Source organism: Vollenhovia emeryi, unplaced genomic scaffold (assembly GCF_000949405.1).
Source record: "Vollenhovia emeryi isolate VEMERY1.0 unplaced genomic scaffold, V.emery_V1.0 DF939161.1, whole genome shotgun sequence".
NCBI lineage: Eukaryota > Metazoa > Arthropoda > Insecta > Hymenoptera > Formicidae > Vollenhovia > Vollenhovia emeryi.
In genome coordinates, this window is record NW_011967205.1 from 1,357,716 (window position 1) to 1,371,017 (window position 13,302).

At 38.5% G+C, this 13,302-nt stretch overlaps 1 protein-coding gene across 1 annotated transcript; it reads right to left on the minus strand.

The window, feature by feature from the left end:
* Positions 1-2,759: 2,759 nt before the first annotated feature.
* LOC105564641 (transient-receptor-potential-like protein) lies at positions 2,760-12,672 on the minus strand. The gene is made up of 17 exons (XM_012017171.1): positions 11,274-12,672; positions 10,645-10,861; positions 9,795-9,992; positions 9,515-9,704; positions 9,099-9,284; positions 8,817-9,007; positions 8,538-8,716; positions 8,123-8,407; positions 7,576-7,766; positions 7,150-7,232; positions 6,921-7,042; positions 6,663-6,850; positions 5,958-6,148; positions 5,626-5,825; positions 4,888-5,181; positions 4,612-4,735; positions 2,760-3,918 (listed from the first exon to the last, which is right to left on the minus strand). Exons 1-17 carry the CDS (start codon positions 11,445-11,447, stop codon positions 3,407-3,409), a joined length of 3,525 nt encoding a protein of 1,174 aa, XP_011872561.1. The 5' UTR covers positions 11,448-12,672; the 3' UTR covers positions 2,760-3,406.
* Between the last annotated feature and the right edge of the window lie 630 nt (positions 12,673-13,302).

The following is a 13,302-nucleotide window of genomic DNA, read 5'->3' on the forward strand; positions in this document are numbered from 1 at the left end:
TGCGCAGCGCGCCGTGCCAAAAACACTTGCGACTTACGTGTTTATTTTCAGCCTGTATCTCCGAAACTATTTGAGTCCCCCCCTTATATATATATATATGAAATGACTCGGGAAGACATCCCCAACAACATATTTAAAAATAAAACAAATCGGAGAGGAAGTCGCTTTTATGCATAATTACCATAATTTTTATGTATTGTACTTTTTACCTTTAAAATTGCAACACCTGAGAATCGATATACTTTAGTTTAAATGGCAGGAAATATGTTATGTCGAGTATGTCAAATCATATGTTGCAATTTTAATGTGAAAAAGCGTGTAAAAAGTGCTTCACCAAATTACATACATATGTGTATAAAAGTAACACATTTACATTTGCTGTGTATACTGTGTAGTAAATCTATGTAATTCCGGATAGAGTTTCATTATTTAGCAATTATTTACTGTATAGAAGCATAAAATGCTGTCGTGAACCATTTTGTAACTATAGAAATTTTTACAGTATTATATTCAGTACATTGTAAGGATTAGAAAAATACCTAATAATTTTGTCTAACGTTATACATATAATTTTATTTATCTGTTTTATCGTACTCCTTTATATTTCACGCAATTTTAGAATGTATTTACTAATGGCAATATATTTATCATACTAACGGTACCACGCAATAAGTGTCTAATAAAATAATAGATTGGTCAGAACTAATATTTATCACGTTTCTTTATATTTTATAGTTTAAGCTCAAGCAAGTGTATAATTACTCATCAATTTTTGTCGTTTCCTCTTTGTTTTGGTGAGGAATCTTTGTCTGGGTGTTTTTCAGTATTAAGTTTGGTGCTTGTGACTCATCTTTACGAATATTGTCATCTGTTGTAGAACTTTCAGATGTCTTTGCAGGTCTGTATTTATATATGCCATTATTAATCACGAAGAAATGTATCGCATGTAATGAAGACAATTTAGTTTACAAAATTATCAGAAAGAAATGAAAGAGCAATACTAAGTACAACACACTATTTCTTACAAAAATTGTAATCTCCTGGTATATTCAAATATTTGTAATATTACATTTGTAGTATGAAACATTAATCATTAGTGATGCTGTTACAAGTAAGTTAATGTGCCTCGTATGTATACTTGCCGACAAGAATCCGCATGCTCGTATAAATTTTCATATGTATTCTTAAAGCATTTTATCATTTTGTTGCATCCTTTGCAACGTCTCCCAGTATTGTTGTCTGTTTCATCGAACTTGTTTAATACCTGTGAAGTTCCCATTTGGTTTACCTCACTTGGAGTGAGTTTCACGTGGCTAATAGAAATATAAAAGCAACCAAATTAGTTATTTTTTACCAACACTTAATACTCTTATTATACAATTCATATTTTTTACACATAACTTTATAATTACTACATCTATTTCATATTCGTCAATATTTTAATTGTTTCCGTGTGTATACTTACCGACAAGAACGTAAGTGTGATTTTAAATTCTGTGTAAAAATATATTTCGATATTGTCAATGTTTCATTACAACTTTTACATCTCCTTGTCATTTCGTCGTCTGTTTTCTCGTAGTTGTCCCTTATGTTTGCACGTGCATCTTTTACTTTCCGTATACGCGGGTTCTTAATTGTGAAGTGGCTAATGAAAGAACAAGTAGGGCAAAATTATTATTTTCAATAAGTGAATATTACACTACATCTGAATATTGCTATTATATTCAGACATTCGTTGAATATAATTTTATTTATATCTACTTTATCATACTCATTGATTCAAATATTTATGCAACTTGTGAATTAAAAGATTAAAAGATAAATTAAAATGTACTTACCGACATTTTTTTAATAAGTGTTTAATTAATCGTGACGGAGCAGTTTTTCTTAGAATAGATTTACATCCTTTGCACTTCATATGGTTCTCTGGTGTTTCGTCGAACATTTTCCGTACAGTTTCATTATTTATATTTGTTACATTATATTTGTCAGGGTGTTGAAATTTCAAGTGAGATATTACGACATCCACGTTATTAGATGCAAGATTAAATAGATTTTTACATTTCTTGCAGGTTGCCGTTAACTTGGAGATTTCGTAATTTTGCAGTACCTGATAACGTTCGGGATGTTCGTCTAATTCTGTTATTTCGTGTTTGTAATATAAGTGATCTTTTAAATTTTGTATTGTATCGTTTGGACAGGTAGATACAACTTCTCCACATCGTTTGCACTTTACTGATTCGGTTTTATCTTCTTTGTAATATTTCCATACCCACTCTTGAACGTCAGCCATTTTAGTACTTTTATATTACACAACGTTTTATATCACACAGCGTTGAAATGAGACTACTTTATAAGATGACTCGATGTAACGTTAGCAAACTTCAGCATAGAAGGTCGAAGAGAGAGGTATGATTTCTCGTAATGTAAATATTGGGATAGGTATTTTAAATCTATTTAAGAAATCGGATACCCTGTTTCTGGTTAGTCAGTGTACTAAATTTGTTTTGAAACAAGCGAAACACACATTTATGACAATTTAAGAAAGTCAAGAGAAATTTTACTGTATATATAATAACAACTAAAAAGAGTTTGGAATTAATTAATTTTAGAAATTGGCAACTTATTTGAACTATAATGCGAAGGCAACGATAATAAATCTCGGTAGCAATGCCCTGAATCACCACCAACGAAGAGCGCTGCCAAATAATTCATTGCAATGACACGTTGAGCGGGTTAATAGAATCCTTAGGAATAGTTCATTTTCTGAGCGAATAGTGTAATAATAGCGAGAGAAGGGATTGTGAAAATATGGTACAAATTATCTGGAACTTCTTTCGTACCTCTAAAGTCGGACTCTCATATTTCATATCAGATATGATTTTATCTTTTCCAATATTATACAGTTCGATTAATATTAAGTTTATTATCGACGACACTATAGTGTCATAGACATGTAATTTAGCGGCCAGTGAGCGGAAACCAAACAGAAACAGTTATTGTGTTTTTATTGTTACAATTATTATGTTATAGATCTTTAGCTGCTGTCTAAAATAAGAGTGGACACCCAAATTTTCTATGATACGTTTACAAGTGTCTTTTATTAACTACTAATTACATGTTGTAAAACTAATTACATATTAATTTAATGCCGTGTGTTTGTGTAACGCCATCTTTTTATATATTCGAGTTGCCAATTGCCTAAATTGGACCAGTTTATTTTAAGAAACCGTTAGGAAAATAATTTTTCTTTAAATACGTGTCTCTTATTGTAAACTGGAAAACAACATATTAAAAAGCTTATCAAAACCGGAGAGGGACGCTTCCGATTTTTTCTTGTCAGATCAATTATGAAATGTGTAAAAACATGAAAAAGTCGCGAAAAATTGTTGTCATATACGGAACTTTAGAGCCATCCTCCTCTCGATGGTCTATTACGCGGTGTAAGACCCACGAACTTTTCTCGCTCGTCCTCTTTGCTACCGTCCAAGTTTGGGGTAACTGTTAAGGAGGGAATAATCGGAAGTTTAGGACTATATGAAGCTTTCGGCCGTGCTCTGATCGAACTACTTCCGTCTTTAATGCTGGTTGAAGGTGCACTTATGGATACAGTAGCGGATTTGCTTTGACTTTCCATAGGAGAACTGGAAGAAGTCGTCGTAGCGACAGAAATGGTAGCGGTGGATTTCGCAATAGTAGCAACAGGTTTGATAGCGGTAGTAGTAGTATTAGTAGTGATGGGCTTGGCAGAAATAGTAGCAGTCTGTATGGTGACAGACGTAGTTGTTGCAGTAGTTGCGGCGGTCGTGCGTGTTGTATTGGTTGCAGCAGCTCTGGTAGTAGTAACGGATGTCATGGGAACAACCGAGGTGGTAATTGAGGATTGAATAGCCGTGGATTGAACAGAAGTTGATTGTCCTAAGGAAATAGAACAGTATTAGCAATAAGTGTCACAAATAATCTAAAATATAAAGTAACGTAATGATCATATACTTAAATATTGAATATCATTTTGAATGTTAATAAAGTCGAAAAAGAGACTCTTTATATACTGTTATTGCGATAAATATTACCACATGCCTCAGTGGTCGAATTGGTGAGACGCCCGCCTAGAATGTAGGCAAGCCTAGGTTTAAACTCTGGCTGAGGTAATATTTTTCGCAATAAATTATCTGTCTTATAAAAAATGCTTGATATGGTCAAGAAAATACTGAAGTTGAGTATTATTTGTTCTATAATTATATTCGAGGGAATATAACTTTTTAAATAAATGTTTTCTTCTTTTTGCGAGGAATTTGGCTAACGCGGTTATAATATACACGGAGAGAAAATTTTCTTTTAAAATTTACCCTGAAAATCATATAATCGCGGGACAACATGGTATTTAGAAGAATTTTATGAGTTTTTGAAATTTCGCCATACTAGTAAAATGTATGGTAAAATTTTGAAAAACTCATAAACTTCTTTGAAATGCTATGCTGTTCCACGTTTACATGATTTTCAGGATAAATTTTAAGAGAAAATTCTCTTCGTGTAGCTTATATTTAAATATAAAAGAGTTGAATGAATGTTGAAATATAAAAGAGTTGAATGTTGTGTGTGATCGAGTACCGAGTTGAGTAGGCGTCTTCCTCTTGATTACCCGTGGTGGCGATGAACGAAGCGGTAACAATGGCGCAGTGACCTTTGTCACTTTCTCGTCGACGAAATTGTAGGCTGTAGACGTGGCTGTAGACTGCGTAAAGAAACACTTTTGATAAACAGAGTGTTTAATTCTTATGATGTTTAATTATATAATGTCCGATCGAGAAATACTTGGGAGAAATTACTTTAAGGAATGAAATTATTTATTGCTTTTACATATGCAATTAATTGTTAACTCAGCACCTGAAGTATTGATTCAAAAGGTTGAGAACCAACGCCGTCTTTAATTGGAGTTTTTTCCCGTTTGAGTCCCGACGTTTTAACATTGTCATCGCCCTCAACGATGTCATCTAGCACGTGCAGTATCGTCGCCGCGGTAGTTTCTGGCAATTCAACCGGCACATCTGTCGGCAGAGGACTTTTTTGCGCCAGTCGTTTCGCTTCCTCCATGGCTTTCTTCAGACTCTGCTGATTCTGCAGCGATGCCTTGCTGCAGCTTTTACCGATTTGAGAGCTCTTAACTGCGTTTTTCACGACCTGTAAAATCGAGGAGCGACACTTGCGTTACCTCGATGGAAATAGGTTTGCTGAAAATACTGTGAAATCGATGAAAAGATCGATAAAACAAAAGTTATTGAAACATTACTAAATGTACCTGGGAATAAATCATAATTTTCCTTATAAAATTCAATGTAATACTATGCCATGTAAGGAAAATGAAACGTACTGTTGGAAAGTAATATAAAAATTATGAAATATTTTAGGTGAAATTTACTGAGCTTGACTAATAACTGTATTATTTTGTGACAAAAATAATTTTTCACCGAATTTTCACCGAAATATTGGTAAAGTGATAACGAAACGAGGTCACTTGAGAGAGATTTTCAAATACATTTCAGCAAAAAATGTCACATTATATTTTAAAATATTTCCATCGAGGGTAGCTACTGTCACGGAATAATAAGTTGAGGTTTTTCGTACTTGACTCCAACGATGTTCGGCCGAGGTCAATACAGCTAATCTGGCGATTCTCTTCCATCTCTCAACGTTGCTTTCGTCTACAGGTTGTTGCAGAGCTAGCTCTTCCTGAAGATCGGCATCAGCTGGATTTACCGGACCTGCTACTTGGAAATCTTTCATGAGTCTTCTCTCCCAAACTCTCATCTTTTTGCCCAGTACAGCTAGATTGAGAGAGCAAGCAGCATGAGTTTTGACATAACTTTAAATCCTCGATGAGCTTAAACTTTACTTTAAGCCTATCTTGTTTGTTATTTTGAGTTAAAAAGCGCAAGTATTTGCACAGAAACGCTCACTCTTTTCTTTCTTGTTGACACCGCCAATATCCATGCCGTTTCTATGCAGAATGTCCAGAAGTTCACATCTCCAGGATGACAAATCGGATTTAAGTTCGTGGACATCGTCTTCAGTGACAGGTTCCATTTCATGCTCGCTATGTGCATTCACAACGTAACGCCATATCAAAGCTCTCATGACTGCTCCATATCTACAATACGTACAATTGACAACAGAAAGACACGTATAGCTAAACGTTACGCCATATTATAATAAATAATACTATTCTCTACAGATCAACAATTAAAATATCAGTGGTACATGGAGAGAATTGTCTTGAAATTTACCCTGAAAATCGTATAAGCGTGGGAGAACATGGCATTTTGAAGAACTTCATAAAAGTGTTCTAAAATTACACCATGCGTTTCATCAGTAAAGTGCATATTAAATCGTAATGGCTTGTCCTTAATCCGGAAGCTTGAAAGCCAAAGTGTACATTAAGTATAATTGCTAATAAAATGTATGGTAAAATTTTACAAAACTCTCGTAAAATTCTTCGAGATGCCGTGTTGTCCCACGATTACCCGATTTTCAGGAGAAATTTTAAGAGAACATTCTCTCCGCGTAGATATCTAATGTTATAACCATGAAAATAAATTGCAATTGCATAAGATTTTTGTATTATTATCTCACTTTGGTGCCAAGCACTTCGCAAAGATACTCACTTATGTTCGCGTGCACGTCGACGTTGACTACTGCGTCTACCGAGGCGCTTCTTCTGCAGGCCGAACAATCGGAGAAGCAATTTCGGCGGCGGGAAGATATTGAAGGGCGGCGGAAGGGTTCCGGTGTCCTCGAAGTAACTCATCCATAACTTCGTTCTCGCGAATTTCCACTCGGTGTCGGAATGTTCCTATCGTGTATCAATGCTTCTGCTGATGAGATGATTCAGATCACGAATATCGTTCGAGTTTGTGCCTTACCTCAATAACGGCGTAGCTGTTGCTCATCATAGCTATCAGTAGATTTAGCAGGACAATCACGTTGATCACGGAATACGATCCGAACATCAATAAGCCCCAGAATCGAGTGTATGACTTGATTCCTGAAAATAACAACGTTGGGGTCTCGAAAATAATAACGTTTGGTCTCGCCGATGACAAGGCGTCAGCTTTAGAGGATCATTTTTACATTTGAATTACGTAGGCGTACCAGTGAGCTCGAAGCTTTCGATGCCGACCATACCGAAACTGGCCCAGAAAAGACTCTGGCACGATTCAAATAGATTGCTGAATCTGAAAAAATTTCATAAGAAATGTAATTGAAATATTCGCCGAACTCTTTGCGTTACGTTAAAAAAAAGTAAATGTATTAAAGTGATGTGTTAAATTATTCAATTTTTCCGAGAATTTTTTTCTATACATATTTTAAAAACATTCAGAGCCATGTATTTATTATGGCGTAGATTGTGTGGTCTTAATAAATAATTCATTATTCAATATTACAGATGTGTGAGGGGATACCCAGTTCTGTTATTTTTTTCATGATTATTAGGCGGCGTACACGCGCGTCGGAAGTGTGGCTTGAAAGGAAGAACATGTCTTTCATCCCGTCTGGCAATTCGATTATTCCACTCACCTTCTCCATCTTAAGCAGGCGTCACTGCCGGCGTCCCACGAGGGATCCGACATTCCGCTGTAACACTTCTGCCTCTCCAGTTCCGCAAAATACCACAGTAACTGATTCAAGCCGCAGGCAAAGGCGAATAACACTAAGGTATAAATGAAAAAGAATTTTACGATGTCGATTACCATTCTGCCCAGCGATACCTGGAACGGAAATTGCAAATATCGATAGGAAAACTACTATTATCGTAACACATATACAGAATGATCATTAGGATTGTGTTGAAAGTAAATATGGTTATTACTTCGTAACAAATAGGTATTCGTTTTTATTCGTTTTTATAGAATAAAAAGGAACAAAAATAAATATATAATATATTATATTGTACATTATGTAGGAGCGTCGAGGGAAAATTGAAGTTTTGGTTAATAATCATTTACTTTCAACACAATCCTAATGGTCACCCTGCATATTAAAGCGGGATCAAACGCAGTCAAATGCAGAAGAATGGGAATTTTTAATGCGTAATCTAGCAAAATCCGCGACACAAACGTGATACCTGAAGCGGCCCTAAATGCGGATTGATGCTGAAGAGGTGAACGAGTTTCAAGGCGCTGAAGACATTCGCAGCCGCGAAGAGACCCTCCGCGATCAGCTGCGGATCGAAGTCGCTCCAATTCTCTCTCGGTATTAACGCGGCCGACGAGTCTGTCTGTATCTCGGCGCGCTGCTGAAGATACGCCGCCAATCTGAGAACACCGGTCGCCAAATAGAGCGTATTTCTGGTGAAGTCGATGAAGTTCCACATGTCCCGCAAGTAGCTCTTCAGACCGTCCACGTAAGCCTGCGAGATTTGCGAAATCGCGCGTAACGTGCGTTTAAGCAAACATAGAAGACAGATTTTTATTTGTTCAGGGGGAAAATTATACTCGCTTATTTACTTGGGGGAAAATTATACTTGTTTATCCGCGGACCTCTCTCGTCTCTTCCCATATAAATCCAAGAACGTATAGCACGACGATACTTTCCAGAGGGGTAGGTGCCGCGCCTCTCTGTCGGGCCAAGTAAGCCTCAAGGTTTCTCTTCATTTCCTGAGAGCCCAGGAGTCTGACAATCTCCACTTCAGCACGCTGCGATACCAGCATGAGTACAACTATAGACACGCAGTTAGCCGTTGATTAGATAACTGAGATTTTATTGTAAGACGCTTGTCTTTTTCATAATCGGGGCATTGAAGCTAAAATGTAACTTACACAGGAAAAATAGGTAGGATGACGCATGGACCAAGAATTTCATGAAAGGTCTTCGCATAAGCCGTCCCGTTTTTGATTCCGGCATCAGATAGTACACGATACAATAGAACGGAAATAAAATTGCCGTCTTTGCAAGAATACCGACTCTCTGCACGGCTGACATTCTTCGAAATCCGGGCACCCCTTCGTACCTTTGAGCCAGGTGAGACATTTAAAAATACTTTCTAATCCTTTCGACGAGTAAGTGTCTCTTACATACAATTAATAGACTCTTTGGTTTACCAGATGGCCGCCAAGAGCTGCTGAACGTGAGAATGCGAAACGAATCTTTTCTGCTTATATTCTATGGCTTGCTCCAGTCGAGCTAGTTGCTTGCTAAGCTCGGCATTCTCTTCGTCGGGGTCGTAATTCAGTATGGTATCCAGTTCTGTGGTAGTCCGCACGTGTTGCAGCAAATCGACGGCGAATCTATTCGGAACGATTAGGCTGCAGTATTACATTTGTCGTACGACACATTTTTTTAAGTATGTTGATTGGCTGCAGGATAGAACATTTCTAGATACTCGAGAACTTTGTTATCGTGGAAACAGTGACGCTTGAAAAAATTGTCCTACGACAAATGTAACACCGGCCTCATAATTATTGATCAGGCGTACAATATTACAATCGTATCGTGCGAAGTAGAAGAGAAAACTTACTTCTCTACCTGTCGCCGTAGTTTCAAGTACTCGGCTCTACTCTCCGGTTCCGATATAGCCAGTTCCCTAAGTTCCCAGCTTAACTGGAAAGCTGTCATTAAGGGATCCGTCGAGCTCAGGGCTATTAAACTTGGACTCGCTAAAGCCTTATATTCAGAGATTCTAGTGGACGACAGTCTTAATGGATCGCCTAAATAACAATGCCGATTATATCTTCGATAATTTAAACATTTTCTAAACTTTCCCCTAAAGAAATAAGGTTTGTCGAAGTGTCTCTCACCGATGGTTGCCTCAAGACAATCGTCGCAGCCACACCTCACGTCGTGCGGCATCGGCAAGGTAGCTCCTCTATCCAGCAGAAGCTTCAAGATTTCGTAATTATTACGCTGCGCCGCGAGCACCAGGGGCGTCATGTCCATCGAGTATCTGGCTGATGCCGGATCAACCTTCTGCCAGCTGTGTACGATCTGCTTTTCGGCTGCAAGCAAGACGCGAAGGGCAGATAATAGCTCAACAGCACCGCTAAGGGCCTCAGCAGAATGGCTGTCTTGTACTCTTAAGACAATGCTTTATGTTTGAAATCTTTGTCTCAAGCCCGATCTACAATGTGCTCTTTGCGTCTAGAAACATACTGTTTTATAAACACGTTTAAAAGATTTGTGCGAGCTGACAAGCTGTATATTATACATATACAAATTGTAGTATGTATATTATACATTGTACAATCGTGCATTGTCTTTTAAGCGTATCGATTCGCCTGTTTAATTAAAGTAGAATGTTTCTCGTTGCGAAAAAAACGCATTGTAGATTAGACTTTACCCTTATGAAAAAATACACTCAATCATACGTTGACGGTCCGAAATAACCATCAGATTGAGTGTAAACCTTCATAATCGAGTGTTTCATGAAGGTTTATACTCAATTTGATGGTTATTTCGGACCGTCAACGTGTGATTGAGTGTATTTTTTCATAAGGGTAAAGTAACGCACAAACTGTCTTGTGTCTTAAGAATACAAGACAGCCATTCTGCTCAGGTCCTAAGAATACGATTTGTTAGAATCAACACAATTGTCCAGGATTTCTGATTTCTTTTACTTATATTTTTACAATCTGGACAATCTCGACTTACAAGTCTCGGTTATTTGACTCGTAAGGAGTTCCTCGTGTTCCAGCAGCAGCTCTACCGCCTCTACGAATTCCTGATCGATGGCATGGAGTAAGGCATCCTTAGTTTCGACCCCCATGACGACGAGCAGCTCGACCATTTCTAAATTTTCCGCCTCTATGGCCAGCGTAAGGGCACTGCGACCCAGACTATCTACGCAATTCACGTCCAGCTGTTTTCCCTAAAATGTTCGAGCATACTCATTTCGGTGTGTCCCACACATTCCTACGAAATTGCTGCTACAACTTATATCCGTGAAATATTTTCAGAATTCTATCGCATTAAACGTCAGTTTGTTATTTAACGAAAAAAAAAAAATTAAAGTCCTAGTTCGAGCAAATTTTATCGATTTCAGAAAAGGTTGTGTTTTAAAATGTATTCTGATATTTTCTTTCTTCGCAAAATCGGACAGTCTTATTTACTTAGAGTTCATTTTGTTTTCGCATTGATTTCCTTTGTCTTAGAGTCATTATTTAAAAATATCGCATTCTCGAAAAATCTAAACGCGATTCTTAATGCATTTTTTTCGCCCATGAAAGGGGGATTTTGGATTGAGTTTAATTGATTTCCTTTATATTAGAGTCAATATTTACCTTGCCCTTGCTTGCAAGCTGCAGAAGCCTCTTCACATTGGGCATATCCCCTCTTTCTACGGCCAGTAGGTACTTCTTTTCTTCGAGATTGAGCGGACGTGGGAGGTGAAGCACATAATCGCTCGTGTCCTGGGCCGCGGCTTCTGCGTCTTTATCGCTCGTCGCGTCGCTCATCCTGAGGTGTTCAGCTCACTTTCTTATCCCAACAACGATTAGTTCCGATTTCACTTAAACCGTTCGCGCACCAAGGATGACTATCGAAAGAATTTTTCCCTTTCATCGGCGCATCGAGGGAGCACCGCGAAGCTCCGAGCAGCTTCGCGAAGGACAACGACGGTTCCACGGAGAGGAGGCGATTCTGCGTGGCAGAAGAATGGCGCGACATTCGCGGTGAAAATGTCGTCTCGCTTTTGCGCGAGCTTTTGCGATGCGTGACACCTGTTATATAGAGGATGATGAAAATCGAATTACGCGTATTAATGTAGATGTAGACCCTGTTTGTCGCGGCGCGTGGCGCAGATGGCGACGGGGGGTCTGTAACGCCACCGCCGTTACTTGTGATAGTGCACCTGTGCCTGTTGACTAATTTGCTTACCGATATCTCGTTAGTCGTCTAACGGATTGCACTTGGAATAAGAGCGCGCTCGCCAGAAACGAGGAAATGGCGCGAGGCGAAGTAAACCACGAACGCGAGGCGGCCGCAGGGACTAAGCCGGATAATTCCCTCTATTGCCCTACGCATTACATAATATTCCAGCAGCCTTGGTGTGTTGAAACAACAACCTCATTATGCGATCGATTTCGCAGGCTGCTCCGAAAATCCCCAGCGTCCCCTTGACCGTAATTTCTACGATCGATTTCGAGAGTTCTTCTTTAGTTTCTCTTAAAGAGTTTATGTCATTTTCATTGTACCGCCGTAATTTCTAACGTTACAAGACCATTTGCATCCCCAAGCGACGAATTAATGTATCTTTAATAGTCCACTCGTAAGGTAAATGCTCCGATAGCAGCGAACACGTGTAACAAAGAAAGCGCAATTGTATTAAAATCTAAACTGTTCAATGTGACATTCATGTGGAAATCAGATGCAGCTGTTAAAATCTGCGGTGTTCCATGTCGACGGTAAAATCGCGCGGCGAGAACCGCATGGAGAACGCAAGAGCAATGCTGTGCAAACATTTGGCCCACTACGGGGTGCGACATATTCAGTTGTCATGCCAGGGAAATATTTGAGTTGCGAAGCGAATTGCGATGCTGAGAAACAGTCGTAACCCATTAATACGGGACGCTTAACGATCCCGCGCGATACGCAGAGCGGATTAATAATCCTCATTATGCGGCAGAGAGCTTCATTATGCGAAATCCGGAATTAAAGTAGTCCTTTCGTAGCTTATCGGCTTTTCCGCGGCGGCGGAAAATGAAAATGAGATGAGGGTTGCATCACGACGGGACGGGCGTTTCGGAGAAAAAGAGTAGAGAAGAGACGGTAATTGTTTGCGTGGCGGCTTGGTCTTTCCAGCCATGGTTACGCCCGATATTTGTTCAGTAGCTCAATCCGAGGGCTTTGGCGTCTAGTGATTAAGACTGTTCACGTTCCTTGCGTTTCTCCCCTTATCCTCCATTTATCCCCTTGTTGTAGTGCTTTTTACGTTTTCAGCATTTCAGAAATCGTCCTGAAAAAGTAAAAGAATGGCAATCACCTTAACAGACGTAATTTTCACTTTTAGAAACTATCTAAAATTTTTTGGCCAATTAATTATTTTTCAAGTTATTTAATTATTTATTGTATCAATAAATTGCAAGAATTGTATCGATAAATTGCATTCAAATGTGCACCAATCGATCGGATTAGACAAATTAAAATTACGCTGATTACTTACAAGCTGAGAAAATAATAAGTAGATGAATTAAGATTCGAAGCGTTAATGACCGAAGGCGAGAGCAAGAGATGTATACCTCGCTCGCAATTTTCTTCTTGCTAACACCGCAAATAATAAGCGCGGCGGGTGAAAGTAGCGACGACAAACTA

What these genes read in the sequence shown, in the direction of transcription:
- LOC105564641 (XM_012017171.1), bottom strand. Translation starts at nt 11,447, where the DNA reads ATGAGCGACGCGACGAGCGATAAAGACGCAGAAGCCGCGGCCCAGGAC. An exon ending in TTGTCTTGAGGCAACCATCG is followed by an intron (nt 9,705 to 9,794) that starts GTGAGAGACACT and finishes ATTGTTATTTAG; the next exon opens with GCGATCCATTAAGACTGTCG. An exon ending in CGACGTGCACGCGAACATAA is followed by an intron (nt 6,149 to 6,662) that starts GTGAGTATCTTT and finishes TACGTATTGTAG; the next exon opens with ATATGGAGCAGTCATGAGAG.